At 41.3% G+C, this 24466-nt stretch overlaps 1 protein-coding gene across 15 annotated transcripts in view; it reads left to right on the top strand.

The window, feature by feature from the left end:
* Window positions 1-21091, top strand: part of LOC134226971 (fibulin-1) — a 90078-nt gene extending 68987 nt beyond the window's left edge. For 14 of the 15 annotated variants that reach the window (XM_062708130.1, XM_062708135.1, XM_062708131.1 and 11 more), the window contains 8 exons: window positions 15704-15832; window positions 15971-16111; window positions 16206-16517; window positions 16887-17024; window positions 17402-17914; window positions 19789-19918; window positions 20450-20686; window positions 20814-21091. In XM_062708130.1, the coding sequence (XP_062564114.1) occupies window positions 15704-15832; window positions 15971-16111; window positions 16206-16517; window positions 16887-17024; window positions 17402-17914; window positions 19789-19918; window positions 20450-20686; window positions 20814-20976 (1763 nt within the window). In that variant the 3' untranslated portion in view covers window positions 20977-21091. The remainder of the gene's footprint in view (window positions 1-15703; window positions 15833-15970; window positions 16112-16205; window positions 16518-16886; window positions 17025-17401; window positions 17915-19788; window positions 19919-20449; window positions 20687-20813) is intronic. The other variant, XM_062708137.1, reaches the window with a different exon arrangement.
* Window positions 21092-24466: the final 3375 nt, after the last annotated feature.

Below are 24466 nucleotides of genomic sequence, written 5' to 3'. Positions count from 1 at the left end.
ATTAAAAAAGTCGATTGAAAGGGGCAATAATAATGTGGATGTGGTAAAGTAAGCGCTCCCTTCACTACTACCGGAACAATCATCGGTGCATTTACACCGAAGAGTGCCTCAAGAAGCGTCTTTTGTCATTCATAAGAATACACAAACTATCAGCTCTGTTTTGGCTTGATCTAGCGTCCTGCCACTAAGCTCGAAACGTGTTGGAGTGGTACCGAGCTAACGGAGTTAAATTTGTGCCAAAATATAAGAACCCACCAAATTCACCGGCACTTTGCCCAATTGAAAAATTCTAGGCAATTGTGAAGACGAAACTTCGCAAACATCCCAAAATTAGTAAAATAGAGCCTGAGTAGAAGAAAATTTGTGTGAAAACAACAAAAACATTGGAAAAATCGTTGCACAAAATAAGATCGGTATAGTGAAAAGGAAAATGCGCGCATTCGGAATGGGTGATGAAATCGAATAAAACAACTGTTTTACATCATAACTTAATTAGAAGTTTTTCATTCCCTGAAAATTTCGCAGAAATCCGGTAATCGGTTTGGTTTTGGTAAGTAAATATGTGTGTGCCATTTTTATCGAATACATCCTTTATACACACGAATCAGCACACCAAATTTTCCTTTCTTGGATAGGGGAGATCGGGGCTGTTCGACCGAAGGGGCAAGTTGGTCCAGTGGCTTTTGTGAACAGACTTTTGGGCGCAGTGGCAAACATATATACTGATTCTGGTGGGGTGATAGGTCGCCCACGTACGGACGTAATCCCAGATATTTTTCCGTTTTTCCAGGGTGTTTCCAGGGTAACCTCACTTTTGTGTTTGTAAATCGTGATTGTTCTCGAAAACATCCAGAGGGGTATGGTTGGCCGAATTCCGTGTTGGCTATTTGGCCGATTTGAAAATATAGTAAATGCCAATCGACACAAATCTTAACCGATTCCTCAGTAAAAGCAGCATTGAAGGTAGAGAAAATGATATCAAACGGAAGTATACGCTGGCGTAGTGGAGTAGCGAGAGTTATAAAAAGTTGACTAGTAATATTAAAAAGACTAAACAGTAAAGAGTTGAGATTTTTTCACGTAAGTATACGCTGGCGGGGAAAAGAGAGTAGCGAGAGTTGTGAAAAAAAAAATGTTGAAAAGACTAAAAAGTAAAAAGTTGAGATTTTTTCACGTGCCTAAATATTACAAAATTATAAACACTAAACACGGAAAACCCTCTTCTATTTATTTGATGTATTTCACTTATTTCGACAAACTTGGCCATCCTACCCCAGCCTTGGGGCCGATTTTTCCCCCAAATTTGTTTGTTTAGAACTTTTTTCTCAATTTGTTTTAATCGATGAAATATGTCACTAAGGTGCCCAAAACTTATATATTTATGACAATGAAAACTGTTTTTCGAAAAGTCTATCCAGACAGAGTTCAGAAATTTTGAAAGCAAAATTCGGCCAACCAGCCCCGGTCTCCCCTAATTACTTGATACTTGATGGGACACATGACCAACTGGAATGAATATTTACCCCGAAATTTTAATAAATACACCAATATTGTTTCGAAAAATCAAATGACTTTCCACCAATTTTGATAAATCCTGAAGAGGCTTCCAAAAAATCATATGTGAATTTATGAAGGCATTCCTCACTTTGAGAACTAAAATCGTCAAATGATCCAAAAACTCTAATCAACAGTTAGTTTGGTGATTAATGCATGTAAGTGAAACCTGCCGAGAAAGATCCATAGCTCAGAAAGTCAGACAATTATATTGATCATTTATAGATCATTGTTCCGATATATGGGCAAAAAATACATTATTCCTAGAGAAACCCCTTAAGAATTTTTTTTCAAGGTATTTCCAGATGAAAAAATTGGAAAAAATAAATAAATGAATTTGTGAAGGGTTTGATGAAGGCATTTTTAGAAGAATTGCCGAAGGAATTCCTAGAGGATTTTCCAAATAAATTCCTATAGAAATTCTTAAAGTATGTCTGAAGGAATTTCAAACGAAATCCTAAGAGAAGTTCGGAAGAATTCGTTGAACAAGAATTCTTAAAGAAATTTCCGAAAAGATTTTAAATAGAATAAAAAAAATATAAAGCACAAGTTTAAAATAATTTCTGCAAGGGTGGTAAAATACCATTCCCTAGGAATATCCGAAGCAACTTCTAAAGAAGTTACTGGAAGAACTTCCAAAGAAATATCTGGAACAACTCAATAAATAATTTTCGAAGCAATTTTTGAAGGAATGTAAAATTTATCAAGGAATTTTTGAAGGAATAGCTAAAAAATGTTTAAAGAAATTTGCAAAAGAATTCTTGAATAAATTGCGAAGAAATTTTGAAAGTAATTTTCAAAAGAATTTCTGGAGAAATTCCTAAGGGAATTTTCGAAGAATATTTTTGCCTTTCTCGTACACTAAGTGTACCGAAAGGCTATATGTTCGCTCCAAAAACAAACTTTTTATAGAAGGCCCGTAGACCCATAGTGTTGTATACCAATCGATTAAGTTCCTCGAACCGAGGTGATGTCTGTCTGTGTGTGTGCGTATGTTTGTGTGTATGTGTGTGTTTTTTTTTTTCTTCCTAAACAATGGAGGGGGAATCTGCTCAACAGACATCCTGGGTTGACCAGGAAGTGCTGGGTTAGGGGCCACCTCCAATGAGGGAGGCAGGGCTGCATCCCCGACCAGCTAAACCGTTTCCATTGCCGCCAAGCCCATCGTCCCTTCGGTACTACCAGAAAGTAATGCTTCAAAGGGGGGCCAGTGCATGACGCACCCTCGAAGTTAGCTGCGTGTCCTTGCAGCATCGAACATCGTGACTCGCTTTTTTAGAAGAACACCATGGTATCGTGCCAGCGCATTGCCGGCTTTCCAGGTGGCCTTACCACGCCCTATGTCCTCGGAAGGTGGGCAGGGTCGACTTCGCGCCTGCTTCCCTCTGCACGACTGGTATCAAGAATGATGATGCCGCGTGCACCCCAAATTGACCTTTCTGCGATAGGGCCTATTCGCCAGCACACAGAGGGACTTGCCGACGCGAGGCCTACGCCTGCCCCAGCCTTGACGAGGACCCCTTTCCGTCCTCGGGCTCGGAACCCGCCCGGTTGACCGACGCCGCGAAAGCGACGATACCATGTTGTTCTTCGCGCGGCCACTTGTTCGATAAAAGGATCGAGTTCGACCACAGAGCATGACCACCGGTATGACCCATGAAGCCGACTCCGATTCCTCTTATTTGCGCCTGAACTAGCCATCCTTGAGTCCACGCGCCACCTTCTGTGTAGCTCCGAGACGATTTGGGCGATAGCCGATAAAACGGCGTTCCAGCCAACTTCGTCTTTACACATCCTCCGAACTAGGTTGTCCGGGGTAGTGTCCAGACCACATGTGGCAAGCATGTGGTCACGCATTGCGCGAAAACGTGAGCACACGAACAACACGTGTTCCGCCGTTTCCTCTAAACCTGCGCACATCAAACACTCGGGCGAAGCCGAGCAAGCCAGCTGCTTTACCTGCACTTTGATTTTGCAGCACGCTTAAACGCCGGGCACATCGAGCCCCCCATGGGGTGCTTGCTGTTCACAGCTTTGCTGGAACAAATCAAACAATTGGGAGGGTTCGTGCAGCATTGTGCCTTATGTCCCTCCAATCCGCAGCGTCGGCAGAGATTGCTTCTGTCAGGGCCTTTGCAGTCCCATTGCTTGTGCCCCGGTTCCAGGCACTTGAAGCAAACTTCGGGTTGCTCGTATATGCGCACAGGGCATACCGACCATCCCACCTTGACGCTCCCTAATGCAGATAGCCGAACCAATGCTACCTGCGTCCCTGCCGGACCTTTCCGTAGCCGAACGGCTGCGCTGAGCGTCTCCACTTCACACTGTCGCCGTAGTGCCTTGACGAGCTCTTCGACTTCGATTATCTCGTCCAGGTCTTTAACCCTTAGATTCACATCCGTCGTGAGTGCCTCACCTTGACCGTCTCGCCTAGGACCTCCTCCGCCAACTTCTTGTAGGCGGCGCCCTTTTGCGAGACGCCCCGCTTCAGCTCGAGTATCATCTCGCCCATCCGGGTACGTCTTATTCGACGTACGTCGGCGCTGAGTTCACCGAGCTTGACGTCACTCCTCATCGCCTTCAAAACATCCGAGTACTTAGCCTCGTCCGCCGTGATGACTAGGGCATCGCCCCTGGAGCGATTGGCGCCTACCCTAGACTTCTTGCTACCCTCATTCGCCTGGGCCTTCTTTTCAGCCCTTGACGTCTTCGGTTTCCTCTTGTTCTTGACCAGGGTCCAGGAGGCGTCATTCCCCTCTATTTCCCTGGTCTGGTGCGGCTGAGAACTTTCAGCCTGCCGTAACCCCTTACCACCGTCTTGCCTGAGTGGACGGACCTTTCCAGGTCCTGAGAAGGTACCTGGCTGGGGTTCAGCTTCCCAGCCCCATTACCCTTGTTCGGGGTAGTAACCCTCCGCGTTTTGGAGCGGCCCCAGGGAGCTCATCCCCTGGAGACCGTCTCCCCGTTTTGTGTCTGCTCCGTTGGAGTAGTCACCCCCGACGTACCCGCAAATACTTGAGCCTCAGTCTGGGTAGACTTTGGCACCACCGTCTTAGCTGGCACGCCTTCGGTCGACTCGACCTTGCTCGAGTCCGCGAATCCTTGGGCCTCAGTCTGGGTAGACCTCGACTCCACCGATTTCACGGGTTTACACTTGGCCGTCCCGACCGCCCTCTCCAGCTTGGCGTCCAGCATCGACTTTCGAAGTTTCTGCAAGCTCCTCTTGAGGTCCTTGCTGATATTATGCTTCGATGACGCAAAGTCGATGATGGCGTCCAGCTGTTCCGTCGCCACCTCGAAGGTCGAAAGCCCATCGCGTTTGCGGTTCATCGCCTTCACAAGCCATGGGCCGTCAATAACCCCTTTCGGCGTTTTTATAGCCGAGAGGAAGGTTGAGTGACCCACGCTGGCGCTGCGCACTGAGCTGCCGTCTATTGCCTCTGGCCTCCTAGGCGGAGACCTGAACAACCCACCTCTTGCGAAGGGTTTGTCGCCTACACTACTACCACTAATTGAAGAATTGACTTGGTTTTCCATTTTGGTCCCACGAGTTGCTCGGAAAATGAGGTCCACCACGCTAGAGCCCAGCATAACGCGGTAAGGGACAATTACTGTGGAGGCTGCCCAGGTACCCCACAGGCTCCGTTAAAGGCCTAGCTTATTATTTCACCCCCCTGGCCATGCATCCCCTCGGCACGGGTCGCTTGACGCCTTGGGATTAGGGGTTAGGGACGATGGTCCCGGTCTAACTCGCAGTGGCCATGGGGAGGGGTCGTCAAGCCCTTGGACAAAGTCCCTGCTGCCCCCGTATGTATGTATGTGTGTGTGTGTATGTGCGTGTGTATTAGGGTGGTTCAAAAAATCTATTTTGCTCCACAGTGCTCATCTGATTCTTTACCATGTTCTGAGTGTCCTCTGAAAATTTGAGCTCATTTGGATTAAAACTGATTTAGCACAAGCCGTTTCAAGTTTACATGCAAATTAGTATGGGGAAATTTATTTTTTCATTATACTGTTAATGACGTTTCCCCATTAAGCGCAGGTTAAAAGAAAACCTACATAGTAAAAGGGATACTCAACAGCTTTCACCCAACGAAAACCGCATGTTGATTAATCGTCCCAATAATTAGTAATCGATTTTAAGACAGGTTGCGAATCTTTAGTCATGACCGTTAAAACTTCTTTGAGGGCATCACTGAAATGTTATGCAATTAGCTCCAGAAAACCACGGTATAGATTAAATTCGATTACTAATTATGGGAACGATTAATTGAGATGCGGTTTTCACTGAGTGAAAGCTGTTGAGTATTCCTTTTAGCTATGAAGGTTTTCTTTTAACATGCGCTTGATGGGGAAGCGTCATTAACAGTATAATGAAAAAATAAATTTCCCCATACTAATTTGCATGCAAACTTGAAACGACTTGTGCTAAATCAGTTTTAATCCAAATGAGCTCAAATTTTCAGATGACACTCAGAACATGGTAAAGAATCAGATGAGCACTGTGGAGCAAAATCGATTTTTTGAATTTTTTGTATGTATGTGCGCAAAAAAATTACTTATTTTTTGGTACTTATCATTGACCGATTTGCTTGCAACAAGTTGCATTCGACGTGGAATCCGATCCCATTGTTTCCTTTTGAAAATTGGCCAGATCAGCCATTGCGTTCCGGAGTTATTTCCAAATTACAGTTTTTCCCAAAGCTCCCCCTTTGGAAAAAAAAAATTAAAATCGAAAAAAAAAATTTCGTTTGGAGCAAAAATGATAAGCAATGAATGCAAACAAATGGGAATTGTTGAAAATTATGGGATCTATCGCCCTAAAGTGTTATTTTTACCTGTCTTGTGTACTTTTATTAATACATTTTATGATGCACGAGAAGGAGTTTCTGGGAAATTTCTGGAAAAATTCCTTAAAATGTTTTCTAAAGTTTTCCCAAAAAAAATGCGCTAAAAAATTTCTAAAAAATCTCAAGAAATTTTAAAATAATTTATATAAAATAATGCATTTTCTGGAGGTATTTCCGAAAGAATTTCTAAAGGAATTTTCAAAGAAACTTTTGAAGAAGTTTCCAAAGGAATTTCTGAAAACATTTCTGATGAAGTTCCCAAAGATATATCTGAAAGAAATCTTGATGGAACCTCCAAATGATTTTATGAAGAAAATTTGGTTATAAGTTCGGAAGTAATTCTAGAAGAATTTCCGAAAAAATCCTAAAGTAATTTCAATAGAAGTAGGAATAAAGGAATTTCTGAAGTATTTCGCGGACGTATTTCTGATGGATTTTCACAAGAAATTTTCTCAGAAGCACCTAAACGAATTTTCAAAGTAATTTTTTAAAGGAATTTGCAAAAGAACTATAGGAATTTCTGAAGTAATTTCCGGGAGAACTCCTTGAGATATTTTCTATAGTCCTCAAGAATTTTTAAACGAATTCCTGAAGGATTCAGAGGTGAGCCAGCCTATAGGGCTGCAAGCCTATTTAATAAAGAATAAAAAACGAGCGATGGGTAATGTTTTTAACATAACCGCGAGTAGACGGAGGACTTGCATAAACGTAACGTATTTACATTTGACTTTTAACTTTTGGATTTATGGAGTTTGATTATAGGTATTGATATTGGAAACAACAATTTCCATGCTGTGTAGAATTATTAACAATTTCTTTATTCAAAACTTCCGGAAACAAAACCAATAATTAAATACATAATTAAAATTACTTTGTTTCTAACTATTAGGCCCTTGCTTACTCAAGCAAATGTAGGGAATTTATAGATTTCTTATTCATGATAGTAAATGTTTAAAAATTCTATTAATAAAATTCTCAGACTTGGGCGAAATGTGCTATTTTAGGGGAACTGTCCCGTTTTCTAAACAAAGAAATACAGAACCAATTTTGTTGCTTCCTGCTGAAAAAATCACAACAATAAGAAACAAGTCAAGAAGCAGTAACCCTACTAAAATGGATGATGTACTGCTAATACGTCAACGAAAAATTATTTATGTTTTGGCTCCAAAGTCCGAGTCTATGTTAAGTTTAATAATATTATTTCTCAGAAAATGAAAACCAAAGTATGAAATAATGTTTATTTAAATATTCTGCTGTAAATTATTTGTTGCGGACTTTTATTAAAACATGGATATTAACACATTTCAATCAATTTTTTATTGTCATCAGTGTAGTTGATTTTTTTTGTTGGGGCATCAGAACTGTTATAGTATAACCATGTTTAAATGTTTGTTTCATTTAGTACCAAGCACAACTTAACATGTGGTCAGTCATATGCCATAACTCGTACCAATCACTTTCTGTGGATGAGCAGACCAAATCTCTCTGGGCCAATTTTATTCTTCTTCATCCGGGAGCAAAAAGCACGTCAGTATGCGCTGCTGTCACAAATTGTAACGACTTGTACACGGCAGGCACTGCTTATTTTATACACAAAGAAAATCTTGCCGACCCGAAGGCCCGTGACTCACAGCATTTTGATGTCCGTCTTAGGAATGCATAGGATTGGTCACATAAGAAATTTTTGCTGACTTTGAAAAGAATTGAAATTTTCAATAGCTTATCGATAATAATCTTAACTTTCAAAGAAATCGGCAAACTGCTGGAGAATGTCCGGAAGATAAACGCGCTAATAACGTTCAAAATCTTCCCTTTCAGCGTAACACTCTCGATTTCCAAAAATCTAAATGACACCCAGTATAGTAAAGAAAGACGTAAGTCCTACGTCAAAATTATGGAGGAAGTTTTGAAGCAATTCCTCTTTGTAGAACTTTCTGGTTCTATTGCCTAATTAATTTTCAAAGAATTTGTGGAGAAATGTAAGAATATTAGAAAAGGCTGGCTCGTCTCCGAAATATTTTAAGGTATTCCTTCCTGAATTCATTAGAATCAGAGCTGCAAGAAATTACCATCATATGTAATCACAACATCACTAATGGTAACCACATATCCATCGCTGTCTCACTGCGCTTTTTGACATGGCATCATGACAAAAGATTACTCCAGAAAAAACGCAATTCAGAACGTATCAATGATCACCTTACAAATAACATGATACCCAAGCACAAGTCTAATGAAACTGGTTACAGCAACCTAAATGTGACTTAATCGGGTCACACATAAGCTACTATCATCTATGTACAACATGTGTGCTGCTCGGGTAGTAGCAAATTCCATTGTTACGACATTCGTCTACTGCTGTATATAGACAAATCTGCACTCTGCATTTGGCCGGGTTTCTACCAAATGGCACCGCGCGACAACAAAAAAATACCCATTTTTTCCCCAAGCTTTCGCTTAGCAGATTTAATTGACGACTTCGTCGAGTTAAGTACGACACACTGAAGACGACCCTACTGTTGAGGTCGAAATACGTATCTGTCAAGGTACAATCAAGTGGTGGAATTAAATTCCACTAAAAAGCTCAAAATAGTTTCCTTTACACGGAATCCTGTTCCATTTTTTCTATTGAAAATTGGCCAGATTGGACTATCACCTTAGAAATAATGGCCAAAATACTTGCTTTGCCTTTCTCGTGCAACAAAATTGTACCGAAAAGCTATTTGAGCTCAACCGCTTAAACCTAACGTTGGCTTCCTCCGCATCGAACTGCTATCGTTATGTAGTTTTTTTTCTCCGTGTTTGATAACAACGGCTGGAATGAAAGATATGCCAGCTCAAAAACAAATTTTGTGATGTTTGATCCAACCGTGAACCGAAGAAAGGGACAAAATTAGGGAATTTCGGATAACATTCGTGCTCACTGCTGACAAAAATCACAAAATTCAGAAACATATCAAATTGTTTTCCATTGCTTTGTTTACAATGGGATAAATTTCGGAGCTGTGAGATGAATTCAAGGAGCAGTTCCCCTATACACTGAAATTTCCAGTTGCATTAGCATTAGCATTGACTATTGAGCATTTCGCACTAATTCGTAGGTGGTACAAGCCAAGACTATTGTATGAGAGTAGCATCACTTTCATCCGTTACCACATATATTGATTTGGGACTAATCAATATCTCTTAGATGGAAGCAATGCACTTTCCAATAGTCTAGATCTGTCCTGGCCACGTCCTTGCGAATGCTGAGGGAGGGGAAGGATGGTTTGTTGGACACCTACTTAAGAAAGATGCAGAAAAGTCTACGACCTCTAATAGGTGCTACGGGAGGTTTTGGGATTGTGTGGAAGGTTATAACAGTAGGAATCGTGAAACAACGGAAAGAACTAAGATAGAAGTACAAAGTAGGGAAGGGGACGAGCCTGGAATTGAACCCATGACCTCCTGCTTATAAGGCAGAAGCGGTAGCCACTAGACCACCGAGCTCGTTATACTGAAATTTCCTGAAATTTTCATAAAAACGGGCACAGAAATTTTCTATTTTACTCCTAGCTCGTCTATTTTCGAGCATACACATTTTACTACCGGCCCCGGATCTCTAGGAAATCCAGGAGGAGATTGGTCGGCTGAAGAACAACAAAGCCCCTGGGGTTGACCAACTACCAGGAGAGCTATTTAAACACGGTGGTGAGGCACTGGCTAGAGCGCTGCACTGGGTCATTACCAAGATTTGGGAGGAGGAAGTTTTGCCGCAGGAGTGGATGGAAGGTGTCGTGTGTCCCATCTACAAAAAGGGCGATAAGCTGGATTGTAGCAATTACCGTGCAATCACATTGCTGAAGGCCGCCTACAAGGTACTCTCCCAAATTTTATGCCGTCGGGGCAGTACCAGGCGGGTTTTATGGGCGAACGCTCCACCACGGACCAGGTGTTCGCCATTCGCCAAGTACTGCAGAAGTGCCGCGAATACAACGTGCCCACACATCATCTATTTATCGACTTCAAAGCCGCATATGATACAATCGATCGGGACCAGCTATGGCAGCTAATGCACGAAAACGGATTTCCGGATAAACTGACACGGTTGATCAAAGCGACGATGGATCGGGTGATGTGCGTAGTTCGAGTTTCAGGGCATTCTCGAGTCCCTTCGAAACCCGCAGTGGGTTACGGCAAGGTGATGGTCTTTCGTGTCTGCTATTCAACATCGCTTTGGAAGGGCTAATACGAAGAGCAGGGATTAACACGAATGGCACAATTTTCAATAAGTCCGTCCAGCTATTTGGCTTCGCTGACGACATAGATATTATGGCACGTAACTTTGAGAAGATGGAGGAAGCCTACATCAGACTGAAGAGGGAAGCCAAGCGGATTGGACTAGTCATCAACACGTCGAAGACGAAGTACATGATAGGAAGAGGTTCAAGAGAAGACAATGTGAGCCACCCACCGCGAGTTGGCATCGGTGGTGATGAAATCGAGGTGGTAGAAGAATTTGTGTACTTGGGCTCACTGGTGACTGCCGAAAATGATACCAGCAGAGAAATTCGGAGGCGTATAGTGGCTGGAAATCGTGCATACTTTGGACTCCGCAAGACGCTTCGATCGAATAGAGTTCGCCGCCGTACCAAACTGACCATCTACAAAACGCTCATTAGACCGGTAGTCCTCTACGGACACGAGACCTGGACGATGCTCGTGGAGGACCAACGCGCACTCGGAGTTTTCGAAAGGAAAGTGCTGCGTACCATCTATGGTGGGGTGCAGATGGCGGACGGTACATGGAGGAGGCGAATGAACCACGAGTTGCATCAGCTGTTGGGAGAACCATCCATCGTTCACACCGCGAAAATCGGACGACTGCGGTGGGCCGGGCACGTAGCCAGAATGTCGGACAATAACCCGGTGAAAATGGTTCTCGACAACGATCCGACGGGCACAAGAAGGCAAGGTGCGCAGCGGGCAAGGTGGATCGATCAGGTGGAAGATGACTTGCGGACCCTCCGTAGACTGCGTGGCTGGCGACGTGTTGCCATGGACCGAGCCGAATGGAGAAGACTCTTACATACTGCACAGGCCACTTCGGCCTTAGTCTGAATAAATAAAAATAAATAACATTTTACAAAGGTCGAGAAAGGTACCATCACCGATAGGTGGATTAATCTGGCTTTTTCGAAGGGTAAACGGAAATCTGCAACCTAATACCTGAGAAGATAACTCAGGTATCGTGGGTAAGGCAATCGTAACAGTTGTTGCCCGACCCACCAAAACCAAAACCCTTTACACTAGCCATGATCGATATCATGTTTTCCTCAAGAATATCACATGTACAATACATAAAGCATCCAAAAAATTTTGGAATAGGTGCATCAAAACTTTTTTGTAGTGTAATAACTTAAATCATTTGATGATGTTCCAAATTCTGTCACCTGACGTTTGATGGGGTTCGATTATCCGGAGTATTTTTTCCTTCGATTTTTTATATTGAAATTTTTGAATTTCAATGTTATCATATATAATATGATTATTTTCACAATAGGGGATGTATCTAGGTTGTGAGAGGGGGGTTGAAAAAGGGGTTGTTTTGTATATTGAAATTTGACTATATTTTTCTTCCTTGTCGGGTTTTTTCATTACTGCAACCATTTTCTTATCTATTGTAATATATTCCCTTTTTTCTTGCTATGTCATTATGGCGTATTGCTATTGGAAGTGATCGTCATTGTTTAACTATCAGCTTCTCTCCAACACGTCTCAGCTTTTAGAATGAAATGCACCAACGGAATGGGATTTTTTTTACCAACCTCAAATGGTTCTACAAACCCTTGGTGAAGAACTTTCGTCTTGTTCGAAAAATTGCCGGCTTAACAGATGCTCCGAATATTCTTTTTTTATGTCCCAGAAGTGACACAGATCACTCTGAAGTTTCCTTATAAGCTTCAAATGATATCGACTCGGACAATGACCTGTAATGAGACCCGTATAAGTGCTTAGGTCTCTTTTAGATAATTCTAAGATGTTGCGAGTCATGGAAACATTTGGAGTGATAAAGCGTTTCGATTGCCTGGCATTAGTTGCGTTCCTAGAATTGGTTTCTATTTTCATAGATTCCCATACCTTCAGCTCCATACGAAGAGAAGAAGTTGGTAAGCTGCGAAAAAGGTTCCGGTCCTGTAAACCGACTTGATGATCCGAGTCTCGTCAGCATATCGGCTTTTACGTTACCATCTATTCCACAGTGTCCTGGAACCCAATATAGCAATCTATTGGTTCCGACAAGACAATTTTTGGAGGGACTACATGCATTCCAAAACTTGTTTTGAAGTGCATGTCGCCGACTTTAGCGCATTCAAAGCTGCTTGGCTGTCGGACATTATGCATATATTTGAGTTTCTGTAGTTCCTACGCAAACATAATACAGAACACTCTAGAATTGCGTGAACTTCCGCTTGGAATACGGATGGCCAACTTCCCATGGGAATCGATATGTCTATCCCAGGGCCAGTAACTCCTGCTTCCACTTGGTTATTCAATGTTGAACCGCCAGTATAAAACGTAATTGATCCTGAACGAAGTGTTGGTTCTCCATTCAACCATATATTGCGCCCAGAATCAATTACTTTGAACAGTCTATTGAAATTGTACTTTTTCTCCATCCAGTCTTCATTGTTTATTACTAGGGAGTTTATACTGAAGTTTTTAGAATGCTAAGATGACCCTTAAGGTCACTCTTCTCTTTCGTCTTTGGTTACCAGACCAACGAACCATAGGTAATTCTTGGTTTTACTATAGCTGAATATATCCAATGGATCATTTTCGGCTTAAGTCCCCATTTCCTACCAAAAGTTCGTTTACTAATCCATAGAGCATTTGTCGCTTTATTAATGGCGTGTTCTAAATGCATGTTCCAGTTAAGTTTGCTATCAAGAACTACGCCAAGGAATTTGACTGTATTTGAAAGTTCCAATCGTGTACCTTTCAATATCAGGTTGTTTAGGAGAATATCCTCCTACGCGTGAAGGGCACAATAGTGGTTTTGGACGGATTTACACTCAATCCTTCTCTATCGCACCATGTGGAGACATAGTTTAAAGCAGTTTGCATTCTGTTGGCGATAATGTCATTGTATTTGCCTCGTACTATTATGACAATATCGTCAGCGAAACCAATTACTTCGAAGCCCTGGGCTATAAGGTATTTGAGAAGATCATCTACTATTAAAGACCACAATAAAGGTGATAATACGCCTCCTTGTGGGCACCCTTTGATTGCTCTAACACTAATGTGAGAGTTTCCAAGGTTAGCTGATATTTCTCTTTGTTAACATTTCTTTAATCCAATCTACAATGCATTTATCGAAGCCACTATTTGATATTGCCTTTTATGGAATTATGAGAATGTATTGTCAAAAGCTCCCTCTATATCTAAGAAAGCAGCAAGGGAAATTTCTTTTGCTTCAAAAGATTTTTCTAATTTTGTAACAACTGCATGTAATGCGGTTACTGATGATTTACCTTCCTGATAAGCGAATTGGTGTTTGCTTAACGGTAGTTGGGTTAAATATGATGACTTGATATGTTCATCTATCATTTTTTCCATTGTTTTCAGTAGAACGGAGGACATTTGACAATTTGACTATATGCTTGTATATCAAAATCAAATTCATGAATTCAAATGAATGTTTTACTGTAATATTCATACAAAACATGATTATTTTTAGAAACATGAACGCAGCTGGAATGGAAGGGACTGAGGTATGGGTGTTCTATATAGCCAACAAACATTGGAAGCTGAAGAGGAGCTTGTTTCGTGGCAAATAAGCTTCTGCAGCTAAAAAACTAGCTTAAATTGTTTGTTCGGTCTTTAACCTTGATTCCATAAAGCACGTATTTTCTCTAGAACATGATCACGAACTTTTCGCTTTAAGAACTTCTCCATGGAAGTCCTTTTCTTGTCTTTTTTCCACCATGCAATTACTTGCTCGATTGTCAATTAAACTTTTTCTGCGTTTGACTGCATTTGAGACAAAATTTCCAAATTTGTCATTTATATCAATCCAATGTGGTTCAAAACATGATGAAGCAGTTGCTCATTCGACAGACGAAAACGTAACCTCGCCATCATAGAACGATGTGTTTCGGTGCAGAGCAAGGATTGCAGATTTATTGATTTATTGATTGATAATTAACGACGATAGACGAGAAGCATGAGGCTTTTTCGATCATAACAAGACTTGAAAACAAATTGCTTGACACCCGATATTCTGAAAATTCCTCTTATTTCCTATTCAGAAATTCGTCTGATTTTCTTGTATTTTTTTTATGGGTTTCCACAATTTATCTACATTTTCAAAAAAATTCTTCAAAATTTCACCGGAAGTTTCTTTTAAGTTTCCACCGGAAATATTTTTGAGGCTACTCGGAATGTCTTATGAATTTCCACGAGTAAATCTTCTGCAACAAATGGAAACATGACTGGCACCAAGTAGAGATAGCAAGTATCTGTAAATGGTTATTTTATGTGCAGATCATTGCCTATTTTCTTGATTCCCAAGAAGGGGTCTTTCTCGGACACGAAGTATACCGAAAGGCTCCAAAATACAAACATATTTTGCCTGCAGCGAACCAACGATAGAATCGCGGAGACTAGTTGCGGCGATGAAATCGCTTAGGTCGGAGGGAGCTTTCACATTGTTTCCTATCGAAAACTGGATGGATCGGACAATGGACTCGGAAGTTTCATTGCTTTCTGTTGAAAATTGACTAGATCAAACTTTGGGCTTAGAAATAATGGCCATAATACTATTTTTTTAACAAAAAGCGCATAAATAGTCTAGCTATTTATTGGCACCTATTCTTAATCAACAATTGGATTCAAATGGGAATCCTGTCTTACTATTTCATATCGCAAATTCGCTAGATACTATGGACCCCAAAGTTATGGCAAAAATTCTATTTTTCCATAGTACATCAGAAAGTCACCGATACCGCTAGGTGGATTAATCAGGGTTTTTCTTAAATAATTTCTAACTACACCACTGCAAATAAAATAAAACATAAGTTTTTCGTTATTTAATTGCAGATTTTTTTTTTCTGGTGATTCGATTACAATTATCCGGAGTGAAAAAATCGATACTCCGGATATTCGAGTCCGACTGTATTAGATTTGGGAATTATCGTTGAAGTGATAGAAAAAAAATAAATAATTTAATCCTACATGGAAAGTTCAGCGATCTGTGATGTGATTTCCGGTTTCCACATTGAACTAATTGACCTCTGTTTGCATACATTTTATAGATATTGATGAATGTACTGCTGATAAGTATGCCTGTGATAGCAACCAGGTGTGTACCAACGAGATCGGTGGTTTTCGGTGCGACTGCAAAATTGGCTTCATGCTTGATCAGGTCACGAACGCGTGCGTGGGTGAGTACAATTTGAACCTAAAATTTTAATAAAATTAGTAACCTACAGTACATAATCTTTAGAATCAATTCATATTTCAATCTAATTAGAGTTTAAAATTTTTAAATTTTATTTCGTTTCGCCCCGCCCATGTTGCAGATATAAACGAGTGTCAAATAAATGCACACGAATGCCTCCAAAGCCAACGATGCGATAATACGATTGGATCCTATACGTGCATTCGGTTGCAAAGCTGCGGCACGGGCTACACCCTGAATGCCGAAACCGGAAACTGTGACGGTGAGTGATTGGCTTTTGTTGGCGAATGTGAGAAAGGATGAAAAATATTCCTGACCCGTTTTTAAAATTAATCGATTCCACTTTGGCTAACCAGATGATGACGAATGTGCTCTTGGGCGGCACAATTGCATGCCACCGTACGAGTGCTTCAATACCAAAGGTTCCTTCCGCTGTCGGCAGAGGTCAAGGTATGCACCGAGTTTTAGTAGACCCTCTGGTACTTCCACTAGCACCAGTACCAGCACCACAACTACCACTACAACTACTCGCCCTGTTTATTACACGCAAACGAACAGGATTACGCCTCAATCCCCGTACGAAACAAACAATCGGCCGGTCGAATACAACCGGTACCTCGGGTCATGTGGCATTGGATTTGAGAGGAATGCCCTCGGGGCATGTGTTGGTATGTATTTGAATATGGAATCTGTATTAAACTTTTTTAATGGAATATGTTAACAAGAAGACGAGCTTGCTTTATTCCAATTGGCTTCAAGATTATTTTTTTGTATCTTGACGAATGCTTCTCAACAATATCGTCGTGCCAAAGAAATATGGCACACAAAACATGAGTAACTGTCAAGATATAAATAGGAAAGTGGAATTGAGTGGTCACAGACCTGATGCCTTTATCTTCCTGTAATCCATCTAATATTTTTTCTCAATCTTAACATGCCTCGCTGGGAAAACGTAAAGCTATAAATCTCTAGAAAATTAATCTATTCCTCAGTTTTAATTTTATACTTTTTTTTGTTGATTTCAACCCAATCATTAGACATCGACGAATGTACGCGAGACAACGCTTGCCGATCTAATCAAAGGTGTGTTAATGGAAATGGTTCTTATCGATGTTACGAAGTGTTGGTATGTCCAACTGGATTTGTCGCTAATCACGATGCAACGGAGTGCTTAGGTAGGTTACCTTCAACAGAATCGTTGTTCGAGTCTAGACACTCTAATTTTTAGAGCATCCATCATCTCTTTAAGCTACATTTAGGCATTGTAGAAATCACGTCAATTTGAAAAATCTCTAACCACCTGTAGAATAAACCAGGGAGGTCCATCTTGTGTTAAAATTGATGTCTCAAAACTAAAAGAAATGACCCTGTTAAATTTTATAAATTTTTTAATTGAAAAGTCATCATAATGTATGAACGCTAATTGTTGACAATTATCAAAATATTCAAATGCTATTTAATGGAAAATTCCACACGAGTCCCATTTGTAACGCTAGGAAATACAAAACGCTTATCGTCATTCTAACGTCTTTTTCAACAACACCCCCGTCAGATGTGGACGAGTGCAACACCGGCGAGGCCAAGTGCGGACCGGACCAGATATGCAAAAACAAACGTGGCGGATACGTCTGCCTTTGTCCGTCGGGCTACGTAATCGGTCGGAACCACCGGTGCGAGGATATCAACGAGTGCGACCTGCACAAGGGCAAGGTGTGTCCGCACAACTCCGAGTGCATCAATACGCTCGGCTCGTACAGGTGTGACTGCAAAGCCGGCTTCAAGAAAAACCGCCCCGAAGATATGGTCTGCACGGATGTGGACGAGTGCAGCGAAATACCCGGCCTTTGCCATCAACGGTGTATCAATTACTACGGATCGTACCGGTGCGGCTGCGAACCGGGCTTCAAACTTGCAGCCAACAATCGCACCTGCGAGGACGTGGACGAGTGCGTCGAGTACAAATCGAACAATTTATGCGTGGGGATATGCGAGAACAACCCCGGCTCGTACGGATGCCGCTGTCCGCAGGGGTATCGATTAGGACAGGATGGGCGTAGTTGTATCGGTAAGTAATGGAGCAGAAACTTGTATTTGCCTGTTTAATTGTTTTAACCCTTGGATGGCAGTAAGAATTGAATTTGTTAACGGTTTATAAAAAAAATATATGAATGGATTTTGCCTGAATGGTCCACAATGTACGTGAAATTTTCTGGCACAACTTATGGGGCGGGCCATAGGCATAAATATTGAATATACGTTAGACATAACGGACGTTATGAATTTGCAAGAAATAATATTTCTCCGAGAATAATATTTCCATTAAAATATATTTTCCCGAAAATACCATTTTTTGGAAAATAGTATTCCTCCAAAATTAATATTTCTTCGGGGAAACCATTTCTTCGAAATTAAATACTATTTTCACACGCAAAATGCGCATTCTAGCGCTGAGTATCATATGGGCGAAGCTGCAATTTTGGCGAGAATTGACTTTTTATTATATTTGAGTTCATCGCGTCCAATTCTATAGGCTTATCAGAAAGATTTTCGTAAAAAAATATCTGGGTAGTCTCTCTTCTCATTCCTAACTTCTCACTTTTCAAATGACCTATTCGGCCAAATGACACTTTTGGCCAAATGGCCCTTTCGTCCAAATGAACCTTTCGGCCAAATGACCTTTTCGGCCAAACGACCCTTTCGGCCTAATGTCCCTTTCGGCCAAACGACCCTTTCGGCCAAATGACCCTTTCGGCCAAATTACTTTCGGCCTAATGGTTTGTTCGGCCTAGTGGCATTCGGCCAAAGGGCTTTCAGCCGAATGGGTTTCGGCCAAACGACCCTTCCCCACAGGGTAAGGGTCGTTTGGCCGAAACCCATTCGGCCGAAAGCCATTTGGCCGAAATTTGCTTGGCCGAACAGACCATTAGGCCGAAAGTCATTTGGCCGAATGAGTCGTTTGGCCGAAAGGGTCATTTGGCCGAAAGGGTCATTTGGCTGAAAGGGTCGTTTGACCGAAATGGTCATTTGGCCGAAAGAGTCATTAGGCCGAAAGGGTCATTTGGCCGAATAGGTTTTGAAAAGTGAGAAATTAAAGAATTTGAAAAGTGAGAAATTAAGAGTAAGAAGAGAGACATCTCAATTCTCATTCCTCATTTTTTACTTCTCACTGTAAGAAAAGAGGAGCACGAAGTGATTACTGAGACGTCTCACTACTCACTTCGCGCTTCTCATTTTTGACAACGAGAAGTGAGAAATAAGGAGTGAGAAGTGAGTCGTCTCACTGCTCCTTGTCCAAATGTCCCTTTCGGCCAAATGACCCTTTCGGCCAAATAACCCTTTCGGCCAAATGACTTTCGGCCAGATGGGTTACGGCCTAATGGTTTGTTCGGCCTAGTGGCATTCAGCCGAATGGGTTTCGGCCAAACGACCCTACATAGGTTGCATGAACGGGATGGATCGATTCTGATTTTTTTTTCTAGGTTTGTAAAGAATTGGGAATTTCAAAATTTTAACGTTTGATAATTAATAGTTTCAATGGAATTGAAAAATTACTGGAGAGTTTGCGAGTCGATTGATAAGAAAATCTCGAAAATCCACCGAAAGGTAAAGAAGCTATTAGCGTTCGAGATCTTGCCTAATTTCGTGACTCGTAACTCCTGGTGTGCCGCTACGCTCAAAGCAAAAAATTCATTGCCATCAATGGAATATATTCCCGTCGACTGCAACTGTTTGCGCAAAAGTTATTTGTGGTGAAAGCTCACGTAAAAACAATGCGAGATTGCTAAGTAAACATACACAAACACACAGCTGCATGCGAATACCGAACAGATGATTCATCCATAATATCGAATTTTACATTCATGATTCCATTTTCAACCTCCAATACCTCGAGGGTTATTTATTTATCCGCCAGTCATTGCTATCCATTGCTCGTTGCAGATATCGACGAATGCGAAACGAGAGACGTTTGTAATGCCCGCAATGAAATATGCACCAACATTCGGGGCAGCTTCCGTTGTACTCGCATCGATTGTCCTTATGAATATGAAATCGACCCCGACAGGAACAAGTAAGTAATGACTACTTTCCGAGTGGAAATTTTATAGTGTTTAAAATAAAATTCAACGTTCAGCATTTTCTCTTGCATCGGGTTACATTTTGAAGCACTATAGTGCACAGAAAAAAATAATGAAAAGTAAACAACGCGTAAAACTTGAGATGCGGAAATTTACACTATTCTACGCGGAAATGGACCTCTTCCTAACAAGTTTGCTTACAACTTGCAAGCAATATTGACGATTCACGTCAAATATTGTATACATTTAGGCTAAATCACGCGTGGAATTAAGCTAATAATGGCGTTCCATTTATGTGCATCATCTTTAGCGTAAATTTCAGTGGATTTTTCTATCTGTGTATGCAATCGATTTGCTTCTTTGACTGTTCATCGTGATGTGAACTTTAATTTTATATCTAGGTATCGGGTATTCTTGCATCAAAAGAGCTTCCTTCCATATTCCTCGTTTATTTAACTCTCTAGCCAAAATTTGCTAAATTAATTTAATTTTGCTGAATATGTCGAAATTGTCTTCCTAATCAGTCGCTGCCGCCGGACCACCCGATACTGCCAACCGGACGACGTAGAATGTCTGAGGAAACCGTCGTCGTACTCGTACAACTTCATAACTCTGACATCGAACATGCCGGTGCCACCCACGGGACGGGCGTTGTTCAATTTGCGGGGACCCGCCTGGTACGAGTCAATCGACTTTGATATGAAACTGATCCACGTCGATGCACCGGCCAACGTACGCCCGGCGGACGAGGGATTTTTTAGGTACCTTCCTCTCATATCGACAAAATACACACACGCTGCGCTCTGACCCCGGAGCCGGATCGTTGCGCGGCCAGGTGGTGGCGCACTTAATTCTTATTTCCGTGCCTTTTCTTCTCTATTTTGCCAGCTTGAACAAACTGTCGAACGAAGTGCTGCTGAACCTGGTCAGAAGCATAGAAGGGCCGCAGGATATTGAGGTGGAGTTGAGCATGACGGTGTTCAAAGGCGGACAACCGTTCGGGTCGAACATCGCCAAGCTGTTTCTGTTGATATCAGCGCATGAATTTTAATGCACCCAAAGGTGAGGAAGCTCGTCGAGTTTTTTTTTGTGTTTGGCTTTTCCTGTGGAACTCATCCGTTTTAGATTTTACTCTATTTTATGAATATACATCTCTGGTAATCTCAGCTACTGCCGGGCAGAGTATTATTTGGAAAGAAATATCTTTTAATAAAGTAAATCATGACATAAAATAACGAACTTGAATTGTTCTGTTTGAGTTGATTATTGATAAGTAATAACTATAAATATTAATTATTTAGTCCAAACAGATCGCAAAACAAGATAAACTGATAGGATCGTATTAAATACTTATTACATGCTAACATTATCCTAAAAAATACGTACAGTTATTTTCGTTTTAATAAATATGCCTTTTAAACTTAAAATGCCCTTAAAATTGTTGTTCTTATGGAATACCATTAAAACTCTTTGTAAAGCAAAGGATCTTATTAGGGTTATTTATTTGACCACATTTGTACCAAAAAAGTGGGATTCGTTCTACCGTTGAACAAAGAAGTCATTATGCTCTTTATCCCAATCATGTAGCTTTTTAATAGATTGATGAGAACTCTATTGATAGCAATAAGAGCATTAATAAAACTGTATGATGGCTGTCACAAATCTATTATAAAACATTTTATAAAATATCCAATAAGCATAGTAATTGGATCTCGACGTATTGAGATGATGTTAGTGTATACAATTTTACCAATATCCTTGTTTCCGTATTTGATTTTGCTGACGAAGAGAAGAATCCTTATTCAAAAATGAAAACACATCCGTAAACAGAAGCCATACGTTAGAAAATAGCTATAGGAAAGGGTCGTCATGCATTACCAATAAATAACTTGTATTCACTTTTGACAAAACATCAAGAATGTAATACAAGCAAGTCCATTTGGATGATCTAATACTTATTTTATTCCATTTCAACAAGATAAACTTTTACTGTACGAATTCTATTTCCATCTCTTCTAATGATATACTCAGCAAACAATTTTCTCTTCTGATAGAATATCACCCATAACATTGTTGCGAGAAAAATCTATCGTAAAACTTTGTCTTGTCACCGGTGAACAACATCAATGTTGGTCCACTCTGCAGTCATCAAGTGAAATCAATCTGAAAGTGGATGATTCATCATAGTAGTTTCCTGCCTGTAATCGCATAAATGTCCCACCTTTGCTGGGTTTCCTATTCATATGGAACAAATATGCGATTATAGTCAGTTTTCCTCGGAAATAAGTTGGCTCGTATAGAGAGGTAAGCATAACTTCTCTCACCTTCCACCCTTAGAGTCGCCACACCAAAGCGGCCCAATCACTCGGTTCAGTACCTTTGTTACCAAGCACGAAAGAATTTCTTCCGATGTAAATGCCCACCAGATTGAACAAAAACCGTAGCAGATTTGCAGGACGAGCTGATGATGATCCGGAAGAAGAACTTTCGCCGCAACTATTTGCTGAACTTTTGAATATTGAACTAATTTAATTAAATCCGAGCTTGATTAATGACGAACGCAAATTACTGCTGGCTTTAGTTTATGCCACTAAGTTCTTCTTTTTAGTCGCGTGGATCGTAGGCAATCACAAATGACGATAATTGAGATGAATTGATTGTGACGAGTTCGCTACTTCGGAAGTCATTTCGAAAATAATAGAAACTGTGGTTTTAATTTGTGCTGACCCTGATCCAAAGGAGGAACATTTTGAATAGAGTTAAATAAATTTGGCATATCACTTCCGGTTAACTCATTTAGCTTTTTAACCTAGACCTTCAGTAATAGAATTCATCCTTGGAAAATCATGGTGGGCATTTGCACTCTAGTTTCATATAATTCATTTAAGAATATTAACTACAGGGTTAAGAGTTGTAATGCGTTTTGCTACAGATGCTCCATCCGGCAATTTTCTTCCAATTGACCACCAGTCAACCTGTTTGTCCGTTCTCACCTTCCGAGGGAGCAATCTCATTAGAGCGCCATTAATTTATGTTTTCTTCTATTTTTGTGGTACGTTCCCACGTTGGAAACTAGTGCGGATGCGATTTTCCACTGACCGCCCCGAAGTAGTGCTCTCAACGGAGGCCGGCAATCTGTCCCAGAAATCAGTTCAGGTGGTAGGCAGGCATCTCAGCTCGTTCCTCTTTCATTCCACCGCCGGTGATCCCTCGGCAAAGGCGAAATGAAGAATCAGCAAAATCCACGACTCATGATTGCGTTAAAGTAAACTAATTACATCCTGCTGGCTAAGTGAAAAGGTTCAGTTTGTCCACGGAGGTGGATAAACCTGCCAGGTTGTCGTCATCATCGTCATCGGCTGATGAAATGGCTTTTCTACATCGAGAAATCGTTCCGAAGCGTCTTCTTCCGCAGATTATGGTGATGTTCAGGTTGCTGACGGAATGTTCATCCGTTCAATTTTGTAGCCGCAATTTCTTTCCAGCGCTGCTACATCTCCTTCGCTTGCTCTCCTATCTAGAGCAACCGGATGGATGACGTGGCGAGATGGCAGTGTCCTGCTGTTGCTTACTGCTGGCAGGGACCAGTAGTGTGCGGTTGACAGCGCTGATAAATGTAACAGGATGAGCAAAAGTCATTTCCATAGTTTCCTTTTTGAAACGGGGTGCGATCTTCCGATGTTGGCTCAGCCACTTTAGTGGAGGAGTGTTCGAGTAGAATTTTTGCTCTTTTTTTCATAACGTTTACATAAAACTAATTTAATGGCAGATTAGATTGAAGTTCTTCGCAAAAAAATTGTCAACCTATTTTATAATAATTAATGAGAATCGGTTCTAAAATTCAAGCTAACATCTGACGATAATTTCAAATTTGTTAATAGTTTAGTTAAAAGGCTCCCCCAGATCTAAGCGATTTCATCGCCGCGACGGCGACAACTAGTCGCCGCGATTCTATCGTTAGGTCGCTGCAGGCAATGTTTGTTTTACGCTTCCATACAAACGGTGACAGAATCGTTGTCGCCAAGCGATAGAATCGCGTCGCGACTGTCGCGTCGCGTGTGTTTGGGGGAACCTAAATTCTAATAAAAACCGCGTTATTTAAAAAAAATATCCCTTTTTCCTAATAGTTCACGATAACTTTACCTGGTTGTGTAAATATTGCGACTACTACTACTACCAATTCATCGTTTTGAAGCGCGTCAAAGCGTATTAGGGTTATTCGTATGACAATTATATGATTAAAAATGACAATTTATACATTTTTAACGTAGAACTAGTCTGTCTTTTCTATATTGGGGTACACTTTGCGATTGCAAGACCTTCACGACCAGGGGGCAGCAGGGACCATGTCCAAGGGCTTGACGACCCCTCCCCAGCTGTCTGCGAGTCAGGGAGAACTGCGTAGGGCGTGGTGGGATTTAGCAGTGGGCTCTGCTAAAATCCCTCCCAAAACCACAAGTGCCCGTAAGCGGACTCTATCAAAGCGACTGTGTGCCGCTTCAAAAGCACAAGCCCAGGGAGGGAGTGCCAACTGGCATGTG

The sequence above is a fragment of the Armigeres subalbatus genome, chromosome 3, assembly GCF_024139115.2.
Source record: "Armigeres subalbatus isolate Guangzhou_Male chromosome 3, GZ_Asu_2, whole genome shotgun sequence".
Taxonomy (NCBI): Eukaryota; Metazoa; Arthropoda; class Insecta; order Diptera; family Culicidae; genus Armigeres; species Armigeres subalbatus.
The sequence above is the reverse complement of the archived record's forward strand: the minus strand, read 5'-3'. Positions and strand labels throughout refer to the sequence as shown.